Raw genomic sequence first — 24,939 nt, 5'->3', positions numbered from 1 at the left:
AAGCAAAGCCGGGGACACAGACTCGGGGAACACCCACAGGGAGGAAGAGAGACCAGTAGAGGAAAGAAATAAGAGAAAGCCCGTCTAAACCAGGAGAAGAGTGAGTTTCGAGAGCAGCGGTTAGCAAACTATGGCCCACGGGCCCAATAAAGTTTTATAAAAATAAAGTTGTATTGGAGCACAGCCACGCCCATTTGTTGATATCGTCTAAGGCTGCTTTCACACCACAGAAGCAAGAGCCGAAGAGCTGCCACAGAGATCTATGGCCCACAAAGCCTAGAATATTTGCTATCTGGCCCTTTACAGAAAAAGTTCACCAACCTCTGTTCTGGAAGGAAAACCGTTGGTCAATATGGTCAAGTGCTGCATTGAGTCAGTGGACAAGTAGAAATGGGAAAACACCACCGAATTTAGAGAAGAGGTAACAGGTCACTTTGCAAACTTCCCGTTATCATGTTGGGATTGGAAAAGGGACGCTAAGGGAACATTTGGAAGAGTTGAATCATATAGCACATACCCAAAAAGGCAGAGCAAGTGGCTGGTCGGCAGCTAGCGCGAGAAGCAAGAGGGATAACAGAATGCTGTTTATCCACCTGCCCATCCATTTCCTCCTTGTTTTAAGAAGGTTGAGCAGCACCATGTGCGTGGTGACCAAGAGTTGGAAGTTGGTTTCACCAAGAAAGTAGGGGCAAAGGAACGCTTGTAGCGGCAGTATTCTAGTAAATACTGAATAACTGGCTCTCAAAAAGTCTTTGTAGCAGTGCGCACGGATTCAGCTGGCAGAATTCCTAACAGTGTAACAATCAGCTCGCTCCAGCTAGTACAAGCCTGGGCCAGCACACCGACTGGGTGTTGCTGTCACCCATGCTGATGGTGGGGGAGAAAGTACAGAAGACAAGAGCAACGAGGTGAATTTTTTTTTAATGGAGTCTTTTTTGCGTTTTTTAAATTATTTTTTAAATGTTTATTTTTGAGAGAGAGAGTGAGAGAGAGAGAGAGAGAGAGAGAGCACAGACGGGGAAGGAGCAGAGAGAGGGAGACACAGAATCGGAAGCAGGCTCCAGGCTCCGAGCTGTCAGCACAGAGCCGAATGCGGGGCTCGAACTCACGAACCGCGAGATCATGACCTGAGCCTAAGTCGGATGCTTAGGTGACTGAGCCACCCAGGCACCTCAACAAGTTGAATTCTTTAGGAATAAATCCTGGGAAGCAGGAGATAGTATTATGATTTGTAAAAGGAAGAGGCATAAATTTCACTATTGATAAGCAGTAAAAGAGAGGTTTATCAAGAGCCACCCGAGACTCAACAGAAACCCAGGTTCTCTGCTCGAGAGAGAGGAGTGAGAGACAGAGAGACAGAGAGAGAGAGAGAGAGAGAGAAGGAGAGAGGGAGAGAGAGAGAGGACAAACAGCCAACTAAAGCAAGACATCACAAAATTATTTAATATAATGAATATATGAAATCATGACCAAGCCTTCTAACAATTAAAATTCTTTCTAACCCAGTGCTTCTGAATATACACATGTACGTGAATATATATAATTATGTGTATATACACATATGTATACACATAGTAATCATTCAGTAATTTTGGTTGTGGAGACTTACGGTTAATGTATTTCAGTGCTCGTTATATTCATCATACTGACTTTGTAATAGTTTCTGATATAGTTCAGAAGTATTAAAGATTAAAATATTTCTAAATAGTTATTTTTTAAGTTTTTAAAATATAAAAGAAACTGATGCAGATATATTCCGATATTTGATTCACCAAAGCAGTTCATACTTTGGATCATGCAGTAATAAAATTCATGTAGTGACTTCCAAAGAGTTTACCCAGCCGTTGGTGAAGCAGAATCTGTTTTCACCTATATTCTTTGAATCACTCTCAGTCATTCACGCATTCCTTCATCGAACCCTAATTGATCCCTTAGTATATACAAGGCAGTGTCCCAGAGGCCGAAGGAATTTTTCATAACGCTTGAAAGTTTTGTCTACTGAAAAAATAATAAAATAACTCGTCTTTAAATAAAATAAAATTTTGCCAGAGAACAGAACTGAAGGAAAGGTATGGGGTAAACTACTTTGGGGGTGGGAGAGAATGCTCATTTCTTCTCGGCTCATTTATTGTTCTTGCTTCTTCTTGCTCTAGGAAGCGAGGTCATAATTCACTACCACACGGTACCCAATTATCTTCCAGAGCATTCTTCCTGGAAAATGGCACTTAGGCTTTCTGCTAGTATGACTGAATGGTTCTGTCTTCCTTTCTGAGGGTGCAGGCAAGCCTTCTTGGGTGGGATGGAAAATACATTTCTATTCTTAGCATTATTAATTCTAATTCAGGAGGGCACAAAGAAAATGCCACTTCCCCTGCGCCCTTAGGACATGCATGCAGGGGAGACAAGAATTAAATAATGAACAGGTTCCAAACAAAGCCATTTGATGCTAGGCACTGAGATTTCTTTCTGTTTCTCAATGCTACTAAAACCCCACAATGAGGTTTGTAATTTTATTCTTTGGGAAATGGATTCCGTAAGCTTTTAGCACAGTGAGAATTGCCCAATCTTATGAAATATTCTCTTTTCCCCCCTCAAGCCCTTCTGGTAATACAGACCAGATTTCTAGATGTCCTACTGGCAGCCGACCTTTTCTCGTGAACTCCAGTCAGTGGCCAAGGGAGAGAAGCATCAATGCTTTAAAATCTCTTTTCTATGCCTGCAAGCAAAAATTTTACAACATTTCTCCTTGATATGAAATCTCTGCTTGGACATCTGGCTTCACAGTGAGGAACTTTCAATACTCCAGCTTCAAAGAAAGGGCTTAGCCCTGGTGGGGCAGTGATGCCAGAAGAATGTTCCACAGTCTTTCTATAGAACTATTTCTAACAATTTTCCCCCAGTGAACTTCTGTGAGTTCAGTGGATATTGCCAACTAACATTCAGATAACTTTGCTTCAGTGGACAGCCTTTTGGGAGCCTTCCCCTGGTGTATGCAGATTACCCTCTCAGATAATATATGCAAGGTGCAGGGTATTTTATTTGAACCCACCTAATCAGGCGGAACGACTCCCTGTTATCACAAGATCGAAGTTATTTATGGATATCTGCTATACCACCCCAAAATATTTACATGAGAATGAATAACACGAGAACGAATTGATGTTCTTAGTGCTGAGAGCCTGGATGTATGAGGCGGCATCGTTCATTCATTCAGCACATTTCTGGCACTTCCCCTGGTCCAAATGTTGCAGCAAGGGCCCGTTCTCAAGAAGCTCAGAGTCTAGTTGGTGAGGAAGGAATTAATCAAAAGACAAGTTTTGCAATCGCCTATCTGCAATCCTGAAATGCAAAAATCCTCCAGAAACCACAAATTATTTTTGAAAGGTTGTGGTTTAACTTGTGAGACAAGAAAACCTGCCTGCTGCTGTGAGGGTTCCTAGCCTCTCTCTGCCCCTCTCTCTGCCTCTCTCTGTTATACCGGCACGTTTCACTGTGCACTCGCGTGTCTGGGTGCAGCGTGCCGCCCCCACCCCACCGGGGGTAAAGGACAAGCTTCGAATCACCTTCCTGGAATCTGCAAACCCTGATTTGCAAAACCTATCCAACATCAAGGTTTTGGATAAAAGGTTGTGGACGAGTGTCACAGCGCAGCAGAAAAGTCACTAGAGGAGTGGCCAGCGCTGGCAAGACCTTCCTACTCTGACCCTTCACGGAAAAGACGACATTTAAATCTTAAATAAGGAAAGGACCTCACACACGGTTCGTGGGATCTCAACACGAATGCTGAGGAACGTGTGATGAGGTGGACAAAAGGGCAGCATCTAGACAAGAAGCTCTCCAAGTTTTTGGTCTCTGGACCCCTTTACGCTCTTAAAAACTCAGAAGAGGTTTTGTTTATGTGTGTTCTGTTGATATTGACCACATTGGAAGTTAAAATTAAGGAACATTAAAATATGTGTGTACAAATTCATTCTAAAGTAAGTCATGAATCCATTATGTGTGACTATAAATATCGTATTTTTCATAAGGCATGACTGTTTTCCAAAGCAAAAAAAATTAGTGAGGAGAGCAGCTATGTTTTACTTTTTTCCAAATCTTTTGAATGTCTGGCTTAGTAGAAGGTGGCTGGATTCTCATATCTGCTTCTGCACTCAATTTTTATTTTTTAATTTTTATTTTATTTTATTTTATTTTTTTACTTTTGAGACAGCGAGTGTGAGCAGGGGAGAGGCGGAGGGCGGTGTGGACAGAGGATCTGAAGCAGGCTCTGTGCTGAGAGCAGCGAGCCTGATGTGGGGCTTGAACTTAGCAATGGCGAGATCATGACCCGAGCCGAAGTCAGACGCTCAACCGACTGAAACCAAGCACAGAAACCAAGAGTCGGATGCTTAACTGACTGAGCCACCAGGTGCACCAGGAAGGAGTATTTTAGTAGCCTTTTCAGATGATTGTGGATATTCCTCTGGACAACATCAAAACTTGACGAGTGGCAGATTCTTTTTTTTTATTATTATTACATTTTTAAAGTTTATTTATTTTGAGAGAGATGGAGACAGCACGAGTGGCAGAGGGCCAGAGAGAGAGGGAGAGAGAAAATCCCAAGCAAGCTCTACACTGTCAGCACGGAGTCCGATGCAGGGCTCAGGCTCACGAAACCGTGAGATCATGACCCGAGCCAAAACCAAGAGTCAGGTGTTTAACTGAGCGAGCCACCCAGGGACCCTGACAAGTGGCAGATTCTTAAAAGTTGGCTGCACTATGCCATTTGAAACCCTTAGAGGTGAACTTTGCACACTGCTACATTAAAATCCCTTGTTCTCTTTTACGCTCTGCAAGGATCTTTTACCCACACGAGAGTTGGTAATACCAGGTACTGGTCATTTGGAAAACACTGGTTCACTGAGTTACATACATCTTCCAAATGTTGATACACTTCATTATATCCCTCCCCCTTCTTCCCATTCACATCATTAGTAATGCCACTGACCTCATCAGAAAAGTCTTTACGTACTGGGAAGCTGTCAAACTTGCAGTGCTGATCCCAGTTTTCCAAATTTCTGATTTTTTGCTTGAAACCTCAAATTTTATCATTAGTGACAATATAGTCAGTGGTTGTCCTTGAAGTGCCAGGTTGACTTCCTTCCTTTTCAAGAACACCTCTGCCAGATAGTCAAATCTGAATAAGCACAGTTTGCCTGTCAATCGCTCCTTCCAAGGGCCTAGAGTTCAGCTCACACTCAAACAAATGCAGAACTGCTTTTCCTCGAGACAACCGCCCTACCTCAGTATGCAGCACGCTTTGTGCGTACCTCCTATTAATATTAAAAAGATGTGTTCTCGAGGGTTGACATTTAATAGAATTAATGCACTTGATGGCTTCCATTTTCGTCTTAGAGCACAAGTATGTGGTGGCGAAGAAACTAATCACTACTCATACAGTTTAGTGACGATGTTGCGTTTTGTGCGAAGACACAAGCAGTTTTATCCACCGTTGGTTTTATACCATCAATGCAAATGCGGAACACAGTGAAAAAGGCAAATGATGTCTTAGGGGTATTATGAAAATAGTTTTGACCTTGTGGCGCCCCTGAAAAGGCAGCCGGGACCCACAGGGGTCTGAAGACACCCTGAGAACTGCTGATTTGGATCATGAAGCATTTTGTATGCCATGCTGGCAAGTATAGACTTTATCTTGCAGGCAGACTTTATCTTGCAGGCAACGGAAAGCCAGTGGTGGATTTTAAGTAGCAAACCACGTGCTCATCTTCGTGTTTTTGAAAGGTTACCTGATCGACAGTGGGACGGATAGAGTTGGGAGGGCTGAGTTATTGGTAGTGGTTCTACAAAGGAGGGATTGTGATAGGTAAGGAACAAGATGACGGTCTAAGAAGACAGGAACTAGTGACTGTGGAATGAGGTAGGAGTTTGCAGATATTTAGGCATTATTTCCGGCAATTGACCTCAGAGAGGTGAGGGAGGGAAAGGATTCATTTCAGGGGACTTCCAGAATCTGATTTGGGTGACCAGGTGGTGGTACTTTAATCCAGATTATCAACACAACAAGAACAGGTCGGGAGCAATGGAAGAGTTAGAGGAAGTTCAGTTCAGTTTACAGGATGTCTAGTTTGAGCAGCCTAATGGGTCATCCAAGTGAGAACATGCAAGGGTAGTTAGAAGTCTGGACTGAGAGGGGCACCCAAGTGGCTCAGTTTGTTAAGTGTCTGTCTCACACTTGGTTTGGGCTGAGGTCATGATCTCATGGTTTGTGAGTTTGAGCCCCACGTAGGGCTCTGCACTGATGGTGTGGAGCCTGCTTGGGATTCTCTCTCTCTCCCTCTCTCTCTCTCTCTCTCCCTTGCTCTCTGCCCCTCCCCTGCTTGTGCTCTCTCTCTCCAAATAAATAAATACACTTAAAAGAAAAGTCTGGATTGAGAGCTCGGAAAAAAGTCTAGGTGGTGATGAAGATTCAAAATTCGTTTGCATGGAAGCTACATACATGGAAGGGGTGTGACTGTCCAGGATGCGTACAGGCAAAACAGAAGAGGTCTTGCCTGATATCAACATGTGAGTGCTAAAAGGAGGAAGAGGAGACAAGGCATGGGAGTGGGAAAGAGGGTTTCAGAACGAGAGAGAAACTAGGAATGTATTGCCATGGGGCTGAGGGAGATTTTAGAGATTGTTTCTGTGGGAGATTAAATCACTGTTCATAGATGTTCATGGACTCTTTCTAGAGTGATTCTATAATTTTCCTGCCCCGCTGATGTGGATGAAAATAAGGCTGTGGTTGCAGGGATGTTTTTTTCCTACTCATCATTTTGTACTCATATAACCCACCATGAAGAGGAAGGCCTGAACTCATTCTAACGCCTGGAGTCAAATGCAGCCAATCAACAGCCTGAATCCAAGCCAGCACTGTTTGTTATGCGGCATGATTGTGGCAATAGCTGACCAACACAGGTTCCTTGTTAAATGTTATAAAGGAGTCGAACGGGCTTCTAAGATCAAACAGATTTTACAACACCGAATGGAGTAAGTAAATAAAAGTAAAAACTAGCAAAAATGCACTGAAGCCCTGAAATAGGGTAGTAAGGGAAACAATACAAAAAAAAAAAAAAAAAAAAAGGAAAGAAAATCCTCAAAAGCCTGTGTCAAGGAAAGAAACATAATTCTGGAGCATACTAGAGTATTGCATCACGATACAACTTCCATATCTGCCAATATCCTCCAAATCATCATTCGTTATGAGTTAACAAAATCCTGAGAAATCTCATTAATATCACCAAATCTGGAGGAAAAAAAGCAACCTAAACGGGAGAGGGCATCTGATGTCATTTTGGAGTTTGAATTATCCCAATTTGGCGTGGATCCCTGAATTCCTGACCCCTTCACTTTTCTTGGAGACAGCCTGGATATTTACCCATTTTTCCACCCGTTCATCTCCTTTTCTCACAGTCCAACCTGGGAGAATTCAAACCCCACAGGGACATCAGATGCCCTCTCCCATTTAGTTGTGTGAACCCCAACCAGACTACACACACACACCTCCGAGCTCTTCTTTTCCCTTCCCTCAGGTTAGAGAAAATGCAGACACCACAAATAAATTTGACTTACAGAGAGGGGAGAACCACTAAGCTTCAGAAGCATATATTGAATATTTAACAGGTAGAGCTATTCTGGTTAGCAACTGAATTTATCCTGGTTAATCTATCAAAGTTAACACAATAAAGAGAGACTTCTTCAGGAATCTCTCAAAAAAAAAAAAGGCAAATCATTTACATGAGGGAAAGCCTAGTGTTTCTCAGCCTTCTCCACAGCAATATTAAATGCTAGGTGAGCAATGTTTATTGTCCTCATGGGAAAACATATGAACAAGAACATGGTGCTCATCTAACGTATTGTTCAAACATAAAGGTTAATCGGCAGACATTCTTAAACATGAACAATTCAGAGAAGATAGTACCATGAGTCTTGCAAAACCAACTTGACGGTGAAATCCAGCCAATTAAGAACCAAATCAAAGTAAAAACTTTAGAAACGGAGTCACTGTGGTAAAAGGCCTAGGGGTAAGCACCACATCCATTAAGGACAGTATTAAAGCATGAGTATTAAACTAAAGGCTATGGTTATGGACAAATTGTGAATATCACAAACCTGGACAGTGTAAAAATAATATCACCACCCTGCCAGGAGGTGGAAAGGAGGGGTTATGAGAGGAAATATGCATGCACTAATGTATGCCTTTTTCAACCCAATATTAAATTCTGTCCAAAAGTCCAACAATTCCTTCTTTTGACACTAGTTTCTTTCATCTGTTGAAGTAAAATTAACTTAAGAGACCTTTCTAAAACAAACAGGAATACAGAATCTGGAGTATTATCTCATTTTGTGACTATTTGGCTTTCCTTCTCTTTTTTCCTCATACGTACGATACCTGAAATCATGTTCACCTTAATGCTATGATGTAATTTCTTTTTCTTAAAGTTTATCTATTTATTTTGAGAGGTAGGGGGAGGGAAGGGCAGAGAGAGGCAGAGGGAGAATCCCAAGCAGGCTCTGTGCTGTCAATGCAGAGCCCGATACAGGACTCAAACTCACCCACCGTGAGATCCTGACCTGAGCCGAGATCAAGAGGCAGATGCTTAACCAACTGAGCCACCCAGGCGCCCCTGTAAACCACATGTTCATCGAAAACTATCTTGTGAACATTTTCAATATCCTTATATATGCTTCTCCAACACCATTTTCAATAGTGCATAGTTTTAATTCATGTACGATGGCAAAAAAATACCGAAAGGAAATAGAAAACGCTAGTATTGTGGGTGCCTAGCATGTAACGGGACCTTGATAAATAGTTATTGGATAAATGAATGAATGAATGAATGAATGAATGAATGCTAGAACAAACATCCTTTTGGCTAGCTAAAGTTCACTGCAACCCTTTAACTTCCACCTTAGGGCAAATTCTGGAAATGGGTCCAAACTTGGGCATGCCTCTCAGGCAATTTAATAATGATAGGGGTTGCCAAATTATTCTCCAGAAATGTTTTATCAGGTTACACTATACCACTCTGGTGGCCCTTATAAGTGGATTTTAGTAGACTACTCTATACCCTAACTTCTCCCCAAAGAATTACTTTAAAAGAAGGTTTGTTGATCCACGGAGACATTATTTATTGTAAGCTATGGCAGGGTAAGAATCAGATTTACTCTCTGTCCTCTTCCCTGACCGCCAGCTTGGGAGCTCAGCTCATCCCCAACCCAGAAAGTGGGATGAAGTACATTTCATAATTAGCAAGCACACTCCTTATCCAACACTCTTTGCTTCTATTGTTTCAACACTAATATTTAATATCACAAAATATTAGGCACATAATGACCTTGGGCTGGTTACGTAACCTCAGAGCCTCAGTTTTCACACTTTTAAGATGGGGGTGATAGAAATGCCTTCCTTATAAAGATTACTATAAGGCTTAAATGAGATAATGGAATTGGTGATGAATAAAAATGTCTGGCAGACAGCCTGATACATAGTACATGTTAAGTAAGTATTAGCTATTATTCCTTTTATGTTTTGTGACACAGTCTGGAAAAAAAAAAGCAAGGCGAGGAGTGCTAATGAATTATTTATCTTAAGTAGGTTATTAAAAAAAACAAACAAACCCACAAATGTCATTCACTTTACACATAATCTAATTGAGTCAATCAAAAATGAACTGTAGCTTACCTACATTATAACTTTAGTTATTTTCAGGTACCTGTGTTTGGAGGTCATAATATCACATAATCTATATTTTAATTTGATATTATGTATGTACTTATATACTACCATCTTTTAATTTCAGTCTTTAGGAACTGACACTTTTTTGGAAATTAGGAGCACAGTGTTTTTCCATTTTGACAGGTAAATGGATTAAAACTGCAAAAACACTTAAAAATAGGCAGTTGTGCTAGTGATATTGCTTTCAAGATTTTTTTTAATCTTAAGAAACATACTAGAAACTGTGCTGTAAATCTATGTTTTCCCTTTCTGTGTATATTGGGATTCAACTATTTATTTAAAATTTGGAACTTAGCTACCACATGGTATTTGGGAAAGAAATGCACTTAAAATGAAATTTGTAGGGAAGTCTGGGTGGCTCAAGTGTCTGACTTTTTTTTTTTTAATGTTTATTTATTTTTGAAGGAGAGAGAGAGAGAGAGAGAGAGAGAGAGAGACAGAGTGTGAGCAGGGGAGGGGCAGAGAGAGAGGGAGACACAGAATCCGAAGCAGGCTCCAGGCTCCGAGCTGTCAGCACAGGGCCCAACGTGGGGCTCAAACTCATGAACTGTGAGATCATGACCTGAGCCGAAGTCGGACGCTTAACCGACTGTGCCACCCAGGCGCCCCTAAGCCTCTGGCTCTTGATTTTGGCTTAGGTCATGATCTCATGGTTCCTGAGGTCGAGCCCCGCATTGGGCTCTGGGCTGACAGCATGGAGCCTGCTTGGGATTCTCTGTCTCTCCCTCTCTCTCTGCCTCTTGCCCGCTCATGTGTGCACATTTGCTCCCTCTCCCTCTCAAAATAAGTAAACTTAAAAAAAAATGAAATTTTTATACAACTAAAAGAGTTTAAACAAAGTATTCAACTCGAAAATGAAAGTTAACACAGATCAGTGAGTACCTACTGTGCATTTACAAATGAGAAGAGCTTCACAAATATTTTTTTCAACTACCAGAATATAAAAAAAGAAACCTCTTCTTTTGTCATGCATCACATGTAGGGGGAAAAAAAAAGCTCACTGATGGCAATATATAGGGAAAATCTCATTAAGAACAAAATAAAGTAAGTCCTCACCTCTAAGTGAGGAGGCTGGAAGGAATAGCCACCAAGATTTTGCCCATATCTGAAGGGTTTTTATTCCATTCAGTGCTGTCCAGGCTTAAATAAGAGTGTATTTTAAAAAGCAACTTACATTAACACTAACTTTTCCGTAAATTACTCAGATTGCCCACAATAGGCTATAGAAAAGAAAGACGGAGGGGTTAGGCAGAAAAGGGCAGTGATAAAACCCAAATGTTTCTTTTATTTTTCCTCGCTTTGTATGATTACTCGACATGCTTTAAGCATTGTTATAACAAAGTAAAATCACTGAAAAATAATCTTTTGCTGGAAATTCTTAGAAAAAAAATTTTTGTTCTCTTTTAAATCTTATTTATAAAGGTTTCCAGATGCTTATCCTCACAGATTAAACACAGCATGATGTAGACACTTACAATAATATTCGCCGCGATGAAGCCAAGAAAAAAACTACTTTGAGATCTAGCTGCCTGTCACCTAAAGAATCAGGGTCCAGGGAATTTTCTGTTGCTATTAAAGGCGTGATTCTCCGAAGCCATTTGGAAACGGCCTAGGTTCTCAGCAGCAACGCATCTACCCTGTACTATGTCAAAGCACATCAAATGGTTGGCATTCCAAACCTCAAACAGGTTATTTCTCATTATGTGAATGCATAATGAAAGGATGTGGGCAAAGAACAGAATGTAAATTGGAAGCTGACTTCTGAATTCATTAGCCAGCAGTACTGGGCTAAAACGGTCTTCCTAATATCAAGAGACGGTTCCAAAGTGGTTCTCAAGAGAAAGGACAGGGTATTTTTCAAATATTTGTTCAACGTGAACGGACTGGGCTTGCCAAAAATGACTTTTTATGCTGGCATGTGATCTCTTAGAGGGAAGTCAGCCCGAGTCACTGGATACATCAAAGGTAGAGTCCAGTGAATGGAATTACTGCAGGCTGTGTGAACAAGCCAGATACCTGCATTCATCTGCCCACTGCTGGGATTTCAGCCCTCCTTTTAATTACATTAAAGCAGCTAGTACCACTGGTTACTGAAGTCTTCAGATTACCTTGATTGCTCGGTCATTATCTCTAATCAGCTGCTTCTTCTCATCTTCAAACTTCTGTGTAACGTCCTGGAGCCGTCTTTCTGCAGCAAGCTGCAGCCGGCTGTTCTCCTCTTTCAGAGAGGAAACGGTTGTCTGAAGTTCTGCTATGATCTAAAATGAAAACAGCATGCGAGAACTTCAAATTCTTCAGTGAGAGGCATCTATTTTATATGTATTTATGCTCCACAAAAGGGCGGATTTGGCAAAACTCTAATCCACAAACTAAATATTTTCAATTAACATATCGCACACTACAATGCATGAAATTCCACACAATAAGAGACTATAATAAAACTGTGAATGGTGAACAACTGCTGAACCAATTATATTTGGAAGACATTTCCACTATAACATTCCACAATATTTACTCATCAGAAGAAAGAACATCTGTGATCTCAAAAATATGGAAAGCGTCAGATTTTATTTCACTGAGAAACACACTTATTAGAATGAAAAAAAAAAAAAGCTATTTTGCCTTTCCTAACACTTGGAACTGTGATAACGAAAGAAAATAATGAACAGACCTCATTCTTTAGAGTTACCCAGTTCCACACAACAATTTTTGAGTACTCACTAAGGTTTGTGCATTGTGCTAAGTGCCTTAAATTCCTATGTCATTTACAAACATTATTATCACCCATCTTTTATAAGTGGAGAAAGAGAGGCACAGAAAGAGGTCAAAATGTCACATTGCTGAAGATGACATCCAAGCAAAAAGACAGGCGGGACTTGAACCACAAAGATCGATTGCCATACTAATTGGTTGTTCTAAGTAGCCTTTGTTTTTCTCTTAAGCAAGATTTTGGTAGGGAAGAGAATCTTATTATGACCTAGTTCCAAATGAGTTGCCTTTTCCCTAACTGATAGATATCCATGAAAGTTTATTCAGAAAGTTTATTCTCCACATTGGATAACTGGTTCTCTCCATGAATGGGTCCCCTCCAAGTTCTCCCAAGTAATCATCTGATGAGGGACCTTTTTCAATGAGCTGACTGAGAATATCACTCTTCCTTGGGTTTGGATGTATCCATTTCCTTCCAAATTCAATAGCGATGACTTTTTAAAAGCAGGAAATAGTTGTTTCTTCTTCTAATTAAAACCAAACCAAACCAAACAAAAAAATACTTTAGTCCCAGGTTAGAATAGAAGACTGTTGGTTCTATGGGTGCAGGGCTGGTTGGTGAGATACACTGGACAAGTTAATCACGCTTGAATTCAGTTTTTCCACCTAATATTTGACGACAAAACTCGAGTACAGCATTATAAGGCAATAAATAGAAACTCTCTGGAGTCTCCCAGAGGCCAAGTCCTATAGAAATATCACGTGTTACTATGGACATAAATAATAGCATATTTACAGTAAAATAGGGAGTATCTTATGCTTTTAGAAGTGAGCAAGCTCACTGTAACAAAGTTTAACATTTAGAATTTGTCAATAATCAAATGAAAAGACCACTGGGAAATACATGGTAAAATACATAACAGCAGTACGTTAATATTTTTAAATACAAATTGAACCTTTTGCTATGAGTGCGGGAATTCATTTACTGAGAATAAAGATGTTTTTCATCTGTTTTCTGAATTTTGATCAAATGTTGTTCCCATTCTGGCACCAATTCAATTAATTCTCCTAGCACTTCCATCAAACAGGGAAGGTTAAATTCTTATAGTGAATGTCAAAAACTGAGGCACAGAATAATCAACTCACTCGCAGTCACAGAGCGAGAGGAGCCAGAGATAAGAAAGAGCCAAATTTCCTTGGCCCAACATGAAACCTAAGATTGATATTTTATACGAGCATGGAGCCAAATAGTAAAAATAACTCACTATTTCAATGACTATTGGAGCGTTTCGAGTTCAGTAAACTACAACTCTGTAGAAGCGGTAAGCCCAACTCTGTCACGTGTTCGCTGTGTGTGTTCGGTTATGTGTGCGTATGTGTGTGTGCGCGTGCTGTGTGCGTGCAAGAGTGTGTGTTTGGTGCTATGCAGTTGTGTCACATGCATAGATTCGTACATCCACTACCGTGATCCCGTAATATGTTTCTAAAGTGCAAAGTAATTTTTTTTTCTTTAAAAAACAGTAAGATTAGATTAGCTTTTAGTTGACCGAGACTAAAGATAAAAAATATTTGAGAATTCTTCAAGTGACCACAAGGGCATGAAACCAGGGTCTCTCGTTTTCAGAAGCTTAATGACAAGAGTACATCAAAAAGAAGTGTGTGCAGGTTTTGGAAGGAACTATCAGCAAAGTCCAGGATGTTCTGAGAAGAGTGTGCTTGCTTTTGTGTGGAAGAGGAAACCCTGCATTCTTTGGGGGAATAATGAGACTCCTTGGGGGAAGTAATGAGATTATCTTGGGAAAGTTATTTTAAAAACTTATGAAGATGATCTAGGGAGAATGTGAAAACACTTCAGGTGAAACACGTTAGGCAGATGAGTAGATAAATCAGTTGACAGACTAATAGATGAGACAGACATGGAGAGGTGGCTAAAATGTGGACATTTTTTTAAAACTGGAATGGAGATTTAAGATTGAGAAATAATACTAACTAGATTAATATGCTTTAGGTAAAGAACAAAACTCACTTGGTTGTAGATAGACAGTAAAAGACAACAGACTATGTTCACCTTAGCTCAGTGCACATAACCAGCACTTAATATTTAAGGAGTAGAACTATAATCATAGTAAATAAAAAATAATAATTACCTGGTAAATTATATCGAGATGATCTAGCCTTTCATAGGACAAGAACGTAAAAAGTTGCTGAGAAAAATCAGAACTGATCTATGCAATCATAAGCCCCGCCAGTTTTGACTGAATCATAATTAAACACCATAAAACACAATGTTGCCACTCAACTGAATGTTTACCCTGTATTAGCTTCAGAGAAAGCTGTGGATTCGAACCCTCCCATGCGATATTAAAAATTAATATTTTGGGAAGCAAAATGAGATCTATTTCAGGCTGAGGCCACAAGCAACCCAACTCATGAAAGCTATAATAGTTAATTATTGCTAAGCGGTTAACCCTTGGCAAAAAGGCTAGTGGTCTTAAAAATAGGATTCTGGATAGAGGTTAACATCTCATCTTTAACTCACTCTGATGGTTTTCAGATTGTAGTATACTTTGAGAGTTTTACAAAAGTCTTCTTTGAAATACAACAGACGGGGCCTACTTGGGAAGATTTGGTGAACACTGAAGATCCCCATAAAAGAATGGCACCCCGGCACCTTTTGCATTCCGGTTGCTTTTCTGGAGAACCACACGAAGGCTGGGGGCACGTGGGACACGTGGCATATGCCGAGGCCTAATCTGCATTGGGTCCGTGCGAGTGAGCGAGGGCCCTAGGGGGGAGCCAGGCCCTTGGCAACGGGCAAGTTCCCCTGGTATTCCAGCTCTAGACTTGTCCCAAACTACCTCCATTCTTGCAAAATGGCGATCTCTCTCTCTCTCTGAAAAATGGCCACCAGGTGAGTCAGTTGAGTGGGGACAACTGTGCTAACATTGAAAAGGCAAGGTTAATATGTAATAGTAAGACAAAAAGAACAAATATGTGATTCTGATGGAAATTCCATTTGTGAGTGTACCCAGAGATGATGCAAACATTGCCATCGTGGCGAACACTGAGAATCCCAGAAGGGGCACACTCCTGGGTATGCCAAGGGTTTAGCGTTCGTGGTCCATTAGATCCTAAAAACTCAATAAAATTTAAAGATTAAGTAACGTCCTGTACGGGAGGAAAATATTTAAAATACTTTCCAAATGTGACCTGATGGTCTCCTGGGTACCAATGCATTCATTACAAATGCATTCATCATATCACTTAAAAAAAATTTTTTTTTTCCAGAGATGGAGTTTTTTAAAACCTGATGAACGGTTAAGCAAACTTTGCTTCTGGAATTCTCCTCAACTTAGATATGAGTTAGAGATGCCAGCAAACTCTCACTGGAAAACAGAAAAAGTCAATCTGTGGTTCTGTTTGCAATGTTGATTTTCAAATAATCTGTTTCCTTAAACTGACTGGATTCTAGACCGATGTTTCTCAAATGCCAGTACACAGATACAAATATACACATATATCTATAGACATATAAACATTTACGTATATTTAGAGGTGGGCCAACAAAATGTTATCAATGTAAGGTTGTCATCCTGCCTTTTTTGAGGAGGATGGGCTGTCTTTTATTCTTTTTTGGTGTTGCTCTGTTCTCTGATGTATGAAATAATGGCTACAGGACAGGATAGCTTTACTAGTTGGGTTTTTATGCTCCTCCTCCCCCTCCTCCTCCCCCTCCTCCTCCCCCTCCTCCTCCCGCTTCTTCATATCTTTACTTGGGAAAATATTTAGCAACGCGCTCCCTCTCCAAATTTTGCAGGGAGATCTTACCAATTCTTGAACACCAAAAGTAAATTAAAAATAGTGTCTTGTGCCTTCCCTATCCTTTTTACTCTTTGCTTCCTCCTTTCTTTTCTCTGTTCCGACCTTAATACTGCTGCCATACGAGCTAACAGTTATTCAGTGCTTTGCTGTGTACTAAGCGCTGTGTACTTGCATCATATTACTTAATACTTAAAACTATCCTATGAGGTAAGTACTACTCCCTCATTTTACAAGTGAGGAAACTGAATTCCACAGAGCGCAGGTAACTCGCTCAAGGTCCTCTAAGTAGTAGGGCCGGTATTCAAATTCGGGTCTGATAGACTCCAGAGCTTAGGCTTTCTTCCACGCTAACTTACGTTTAATTTGTTTTAATATGAACTAATCAGGCTTCTTCATTCATTCCTTTAGATAAATACTCCTGTTTATACTCCCATTATTTAAGCATTTTGAGTAGCTATCTTACATCTCACTTTCGGTCTGCCTCCCCCATTTGACATAAAGCAAAATTAGCAGGACGTGATTAGCAGGATTTTTCATGTCTTAGTCCAAACTTGAACTTTTGCAGTCATAATATTTCTTCTGACTATACGACTCTCTTTCAGAGGGGCGCCTGGGTGGCTCAGTCGGTTAAGCATCTGACTCTTGGTTTCGGCTCAGGTCACGATCTCACAGTCTCGGTTTCGTGAGTTCAAGCCCCACGTAGGGCTCTGCACTGGAAGTGTGGAGCTTGCTTGGGATCCTCTCTTTCTCTCTGTCTCTCCCCCACTTGCACTGTCTCTGTCTCTTGCAAATGAATAAATAAGCTAAAAAAAAAAAAAGAATCTTTTTCAGTGGGGCGCCTGGGTGGCTCAGCTGGTTAAGCATCCGACATCAGCTCATGTGATGATCTCACAGTTTGTGAGTTCAAGCCCCGCATGGGGTTCTCTGCTGTCAGCACATACCCCACTTCAGATCCTCAGTCTCCCTCTCTCTCTGCCCCTCCCCTGCTCCCACACTTTCTCTCTCAAAAATAAACACTGACAGAAAAAAAAGAATCTTTCTCAGTGGTTAAAAAAGGATATTTCCTCAAGTTCCTTCTTCAAGAAAGGGCTGGGATAATGGCAATCAAGACATAATCATCATCTTTTAAATAAACACATACAAATCTTCACTTAGACAAAGACATTCTGCTTTCCGAACGGAATGTACATTATATGACATATGCACCTTTTAGAAATAATTGTATAATCTAAGAAATTTCATGACAGGTATCACCAGAGTTCTGCCATATTTAAAAACGGGAGGGACTGGGCCAGGCTGATGACGTCAGGCTGCGAGCTTCTGTTCCCAAGTCAGATGCAGGCGGGGTCCTGGCTTGGTCACTCGCTAACTCCTGTGACCTCACCTCTCTGGGTCTCAGTCTCCTCAACTTGGAAAATGGAGCCAGTCATGGTTCCTCACCCCAGAGTTACAGTGAACGAACACTGAGTCACCGTGAACGAACACTGAGTCAACATGGTTAGTGCCCCGTAAAATTCTTGATTTTATTACCGTGTTTTGGTCCTTGTGTTGCTATTACTACCATGGTGTGGTAACTTATAAAATGGTACATAAATTTCAGTTCACGGCCACACATCACCGTGTGGATGCCAAAATGCTATGAAAGTCTGATTTTAAAAATCATTAGATACGATGCCCACAAAAGTGAATGGCTCACCGTATCCATCTATGCAGTGAAATTCAGTGTTTTTTATTCTAGGATTACTCATAAAACTAAGGAATGCTTGGGACTCCCTAAATGATACTATAGGATATTATTGTAACAACCGATGCAGAAAAATGATTTTAAGCATCATAGGTCGAGTTGAGACAAGCATTCAATTACTGGCCTTCTCCTAAAACTGCAATAGCAACAACATGAAACAAGATAGGAATGTAGGGATTTCTAATTCTTTTCCCCCAAAGGAGTCAGCCGTCGGGCAGCTAATTTAACCCAGAGCATTCATCATCTTGAATTTTGTTGGTAAGCAGACTTGAGGCGCAACTAAATGGAATATTGCAAAAAAGGTACAGAGGGTATCAAAGTGCTTACATCACAAATGTAGGTGTGTATTTCCCGCCCTTGTGAAATATGCTGCAGCCTGGGCTTGTTCAAGTGCACAGGCTGGTTTTACAACATCTGACTGCGTGTGTGTGTGTGTGTGGATGTGTTAGTTCAAATGGTTTGATACGCCCAACTTCAAGAATCTTTTAATAAGACCCAAATACGAAGAGCATGTGTTATTGATCCATATACCCATCAACAATAGGCTAACAACCCGTAAAAACACTGAAGGGGATGAAGCTTAACTCTAAGGTACAGATGCTTTTATGTGTAGGTTTCTTTTTTGTTTGTTTCAGTTTTGCTTTTTTTTTTTTTTTTTTTTTTTTTTTTTTTTTTTTTTTGGCTTTCAACGTTCTTACCTGTGAAGATTTGGCGAGCTTCTGGGTGTATTCCTTCTCGATCTGCTTCAGCCTGCTGTTGGCCTGAAAGACACACGTACACGAACACACACACACATATACACACACACACACACACAGTGACCTGTGAGTTTGGTATCTCTTCCACATGCCTATCACCAGGCAGCTGGGATGGCTGCCAGCTGCACCGCCCTTCTGGGGCAGCCAGAAAACCACAGGGCTTGTCTTTGATCTAACGCCAACTATTCATCACTTAAAAAGCAAAAAGCAAAAGCAAAAAAAAAAAAAAAAAGAAAAAAGAAAAAAAAATCTCTCCTGCCAATTATTAGACAAACACAGACTTCTGTGGAGAGAAAGAGAAAGGGAGAAGAAGAGACAGAAATAGACCTAGCAAGGGTGTGAAGGCTCAGAGGGTAAAGTATGGAAAGGGGGAAGAATCAAAGGGAGAAGGGAAGGGAAACAAGGGAGGGGAGAGGAGGAGGAGAAACAGGAAGAGGTAAATTTAATCCTCTTTCTCATTGTTGCAAGATGAAAGAACGAGATGCTCCTGGACAGAGGCAGATAGGAGATTCTGAGACTCACCGAGCAAAAGACGGGAGCCCCCACTCTGCCTCACACACCAGAACGACTTTTTCAAAGTGACAAATATATCTAAGTCAAACAATGTCCACGTCCCGGAAGCAGGGTCGCCTTCCCAGAGTAAGTCCCTTTTCCTCAGAACGCAACTATCTCTTTTGCCACCCAGTCCCCATCCTCCGCAGGCGACCCACTTTCCTGCCCTCCGGAAGCCTCCCTGCATCCTGGGCGCTGGGCAACGGCTCAGCCACACACCTGTGCCAGGCCTGCCTCTCATCGTGCAAGTGCGAAGTAGCTGTGTCCTTTGCTTCTAGAAGAGCTTGGGTCATGGCTCTCAGAATTTCCGCTCTCTGTACCCAGGTCCCCCTCTCTCTCGTCTGTCTCCACAGCTCTGACTGCTCAGGTTTATCGTCCCTTCCTTCTCATTATTTCTATTTTCCATTTCTTTGTCTTTTTGATCTTTCACGGAGAGCTTTCAACTTTTCGCTTTAAGTTTCTATTGAACTAAAAAAAAAAAAATCTGCCACACTACTCACAATTTCCAAGAGGATTGTTTTTGTTCTCTGAGTAGCAACGTCAATGCCCTTTTCCAGATGAGGTAATGGAGGTACAGAGAGGTTAAGCAGCTTGCCCAGCATCACACAGCCAGGAAGTGATGGAGCCACTTTAAGCCCACGTAGTAGAGCACGCAGCATACCTCTCTCTGCCTAGGTTAGCAGATTCACATACACGTCATTCATATTTCTATGTCTGTACGGACACAACACATTTTTCTGTTCTCTAGAGCGTCTGTGTTTTTTTCCGAGTTCCTTTTATTTATTTGCTTTGCCAACCAGTTCTGTCTCTGTTTCTCCCTTTAGAAACTTTCCTCAACAATCAGGCGATCTTTCTTATTTAAAGTGAGGCCTCTAGGGGCGCCTGCGTGACTCGGTCGGTTGAGCGTCCGACTTCGGCTCAGGTCATGATCTAGAGGTTCGTGAGTTCGAGCCCCCCCCGTCGGGCTCTGTGCTGACGGCTCGGAGCCTGGAGCCTGCTTCGGATTCTGTGTCTCCCTCTCTCTCTCTCTGCCTCCCCCACTCATGCTCTTTCTCGCTCTCAAAAATAAACATTAAAAATAAACAGTAATAAAGCGAAGACTCTAAAACAGGCCAGGGATGCATGGACTCCACGTCAGGGTGTGTCGGGAGGGCCTGGGCTCTCCCATGCCCGTCTCTGACTGGACCTTCGTCTTGAACCATTTTGCTCAGACCTGCATCCTCCAGTGTCCTTCCTGGCGGCAGAGATCTGGCTACTGATGTCTGCAGAGGGCTGCCTACGGGTTCCGGATACGGACTCTTGCACAAACCCAATTTCTCATTGCCCCCAGCCGTGCCTGTGTCCTCTCTCTCATTCCATCTCCCCAGAGAGCAAACCAGGAGCAGGGGCAGAGGCAGACACGGAATAAACACATATGCTGAAACCCTAATCCCAATGTGATGGTATTTGGAGGTGAGGCCTTTGGTGGAATCCCCTCGTGGATGGGATTAGTGCCCTAATAAGAAGCCAGAGAGCTCGCTTTCTCCTGCCCCATGAGGACGTAACAAGATGGGGTCTGCGACCCGGAAGGAGGCTCTCACCAGAACCCGATACGCTGGCAGGCACCCGGATCGCAGGCTTCCAGCTTCCAGAACTATCAGGGATGAATTTCTGTTCTGGATAAGCCTCCCAGCGTATGGCGTTTTGTTATAGAACCCGCGTTAAGACAACAGCCGTGTGTTTTATGGACTTAAGGTCAAAAGCAATTCTTCAGAGTTTATTCCATAAATCTCTCTGCGTCTATAGTCCCACTCAGTACACTGGGTAGTGGTGGTTTTGTTTTTGTTTTTTTTTTTTCAGAAGAGAGGGCCTGCGACTATTACTCTTCTTTCTCTTAAAGCTACCAAACTCTATTCTACCTCTGTAATTAATAAATTACACTCTCCATTAGAGAATTAAGGCCACTCTGAACCTCGTGAGGCTTATCTGTCTTGGCTCCCATTCCGCTGGTGTTGTTTTTAATCACAAAATGCTTGATACAGTATTTTTTGCTCATTTAACAAAGAGCTCTTCCCACGTGGCAGGTGCCCTACAGATACTTACTCACTAGAAAATATAAAAATCACAGCGTCGTGAAGATTAGGTTATTTTCCCTAAAGAAGCTGGAATCAGAGATGCTGGTTTGTGCAAGACAGCCTGTGCCAGAAGCCCGCAGACTCATGTCAGTTCCTTTGCCATCGAATGCATTCATCCATTCCAGGCCACTGGGGCTAGAGCAGTGAAGAAAGCAGACAAACATCCCTCCCGACCTTTACGGAAATGCCACGCTAGTGAGTCAACGAAACAGCTTACAGGGGTGACGATATTTTAGGTGGTAAAAGAGCCATGGAGACAATGAAACAGGAAAGAGAGGAGAGGTGGTGGAAGGTGGGAGCAGTTTACAGTCTAACAGTGTGCGAGGCGGGGGGCACCCGGGTGGCTCCGCTGGTTGAGCATCCGACTCTTGGTTTCAGCTCAGGTCACGATCTCACGGTTCATGAGTTCAATTGAGCCCCGCACTGGGCTCTGTGCTGCAAGGCCTGGAGCCTGCTTCGGATCCTCTAACCCCACCTTGCTCTCTACGCCTCCCCTGCTCGTGCGCACACGCTCTCTCAAAATAAATAAACATAATGCAAAAAATTTACAAAATGTGGGAGTTAGGGAAAGCCTCACGGGAGGGATACGACGGAGGAGCACGGCCCTGTAGGAGATAAAGGAGCACCGAAAGAGCTCAGGCAGAAGGAGGGCCGGTCACCACGGCCTGGAGGCAGAGGGATGGCTGGCACGTTGCGGTTGTGGGCGCGGTGAGGCGGCCGGTGCGGTTGGGTTGGTGAGCAATGTCTCCCTGGGATAAGGTTTGAGAGAGAAGGAGAAGCCAGAACCTTCTTGGTGTTGTAGGCAACGGTACGGAATGTGGCTTTTACTGTGCGTGAAATGGAGAGAGTCACTGAAGAGGTTTCGGTTACGGGAGTGACATGACTGAACTCAGCCCGGCTCCTGTTTGGGGCAAGAAGCCAGCAGAGAAGCCAGTTGAGAGGCTGTCGCAAATAATCCGGGCCGGTAACAGAGGATGTGGTGAGAAGTGGCCAGATTCTTTGAAAGAGTTGAAAGTAGAGCCAACTGGATATGCCGTGCGATAAAAAGGAGAGGAACCAAGAATGGCTTCGAGATTTTTTCTCCCAAGCAACTAGAAGAGCGGGGCTGTCGTTACCTCACATCAGAAAAATTACGGGTGGAACAGGTTTCGGGGGGAAGACGAAGAGATCGGTTTCGGACACATGAAGCGTGGGGACGCTTATCGGCCATCTGGTGTTGAAGTGAATATTTGGATACTGAAGTCAGGAGTTCAGAGGGAAGGTCTAGCTTAGAAGTATACATCCACCACCAGTACGGGAGCGGCATACGGAACTATGCTCCTGGATGAGATCTCCAGGCACTGAGTGGATATGAAAAGGAGAAGTCTCGGTATACTGAGCCCGGAGCCTGCCAGTGTCAGGAGGCTGGAGATAAGCAGGAGAGCAAACCGAAGGAGTGGCCAGAGAGATACAAAACGAGGATAATAGGGGATCCTGAGGCCAAGTGAGGAAAGTGCTTCAAGGACTGTGTCGGGTGCTACAGAGGCGTCACGTGAGGGGAGGACTGAAAAATAAGCACGTGGCTGAAGCACGTGGGGGACTGGCGATCTGAACGCAAGCCCGCGCGCTGTGGTGGCGGGGATGAGAGTGCGACTCGAGGAAGCTCACGGGAAGGAGAGGAAGTGGAGCAGAGACAGACAATTTTTTCAGACTTCTGTCACCAGGGGAAGGAGAGGAATGGGCTGGAGGCTGCAGGGGAAGTGGGTAAGGAAAGGTCTGCCTTATGTGGTTTGGTTTTTTGCACCAGGAGAGAACTACCAGCATGTGTGCAGGCTGATGGGAAAGATCTGGCAGGAGAAAGGGAAAACTAGGTTCTGCCAGAGATTCAGAGGAGACGTGTCCTTGAGAAAGGAGAGGGGATGGGATCGGGAGCACAGGGGACAGGATCGGGGAGAGGAGAGGGCCCTTGCTAGGAGTTACAGGTAAATCACCACCCCCAGCAGCAGTGGGGGAAGTTCCGTTTGCTTCCGCCTCACCCAGGAAGTAGGAAGGAAGACCCACAGCCAAGAATGTGATGGCAGAAAAGACTACTGGGAGGGGCGCCTGGGTGGCTCAGTCGGTTGAGCGTCCGACTTCAGCTCAGGTCACGATCTCGCAGCCCGTGGGTTCGAGCCCCGCGTCGGGCTCTGGGCTGATGGCTCAGAGCCTGGAGCCTGCTTCCGATTCTGTGTCTCCCTCTCTCTCTGCCCCTCCCCCGTTCACGCTCTGTCTCTCTCTGTCCCAAAAATAAATAAACGTTAAAAAAAAAAAATTAAAAAAAAAAAAAAAAAGAAAAGACTACTGGGAGATTCAAGGTGTGAGGGAAGGGTATGGACAGTCGTCTAGGAAAGTGGGAAGGGACCAAGGAACGCAGTGTGAGTCTCAGGACTCCAGGAAGCATCAGGGCCCATTTGAAATCACTAATGCTGAACTTAAAGTGAGGTCAGCTGATAACATAATAACACCTCTAGAGCGTGCCGATAGCTAAATACAACAGAACTGATACTTTGGGGAATAATGAGAGTAATTGAAGAAATACAATTAATCTCTCAACCTTCACGGTTTCGACTATGTGTTTGAAACTCAGTCACAACCGCGTGAATTCCTGGGCTCCTCAAAAAAAAAAAAAAATCTAAAAAGTTCTGGTTTAGCATGGCTGGAAATATACAGCTAATTTCTCATGCAAGCTGTCCCTAAAACATGTTTTGAATAATTTTATTCTCAGGACGGTAGTGACTGTACATTTCCATACAAAAAAACCGAGTTACAGTTATTTTAATCTAAGTCTTATTTTTATAGCTATCATTACTATATAGAAATACAATTTTCAAACATCTGTGGCATAGCCTGAACAGATGTAGAGTAACAGATGAGAGGAAAATCACAATTCGGAAGTGAGCGAAGTTGTTTTGTTTGGTGGCTGCTGTTGTTTTAATCTCTGGCTCTTTCTAACTGCTCCATTATGGCTGGTCATGCCCTCCACCCTCCACTGAGTACTTGGTTTGCCTCTGCTTTTCGACAGCCTCTCTCTCAGGTCAGTCTTCCTCGGTAAAAAGCCCAATATGTCGGTCCTCTTTCTCTGTGCAATTCCTATCAAAATCTTGGGCTTGGAACTCTAGTGGGAAGAAACAAACCAATTTTCAGAAAGGTATCAGTGGTTGTTAGTCATCTTAATATGGTACTCTTTTCTTGTAGGGTACTTTGCATTATGCCTTCATTCAAAAAGTCCTTCATTAGAAGTCAAACTTTCACTTTTCACAGATGACATGATACTTTACATGGAAAACCTGAAGGACTCCATCAAAAAACTGCTAGAACAGATACATTCAGTGTCCGTAAATTCAGTAAAGTAGCAGGATATAAAATCAATGTACAGAATTCAGTTGCATTTCTATACACCAATAATGAAGCAACAGAAAGAGAGATCAAGGAGTTGATCCCATT

General features: G+C 42.6%; 1 protein-coding gene across 3 annotated transcripts in view; it reads right to left on the bottom strand.

Annotated features, from left to right (window-relative positions):
- The window catches only part of CEP112 (centrosomal protein 112), a 412,041-nt gene that overhangs the window by 76,162 nt on the left and 310,940 nt on the right, over window positions 1–24,939 (bottom strand). For all 3 annotated transcript variants that reach the window (XM_042916491.1, XM_042916492.1, XM_042916494.1), the window contains 2 exons: window positions 18,752–18,814; window positions 11,887–12,036 (listed from right to left, as the gene is read on the bottom strand). In XM_042916491.1, coding sequence (XP_042772425.1) covers window positions 11,887–12,036; window positions 18,752–18,814 — 213 coding nt within the window. The remainder of the gene's footprint in view (window positions 1–11,886; window positions 12,037–18,751; window positions 18,815–24,939) is intronic.

Source organism: Panthera leo, chromosome E1, assembly GCF_018350215.1.
Source record: "Panthera leo isolate Ple1 chromosome E1, P.leo_Ple1_pat1.1, whole genome shotgun sequence".
NCBI classification, from domain to species: Eukaryota; Metazoa; Chordata; class Mammalia; order Carnivora; family Felidae; genus Panthera; species Panthera leo.
The sequence above is the reverse complement of the archived record's forward strand: the minus strand, read 5'-3'. Positions and strand labels throughout refer to the sequence as shown.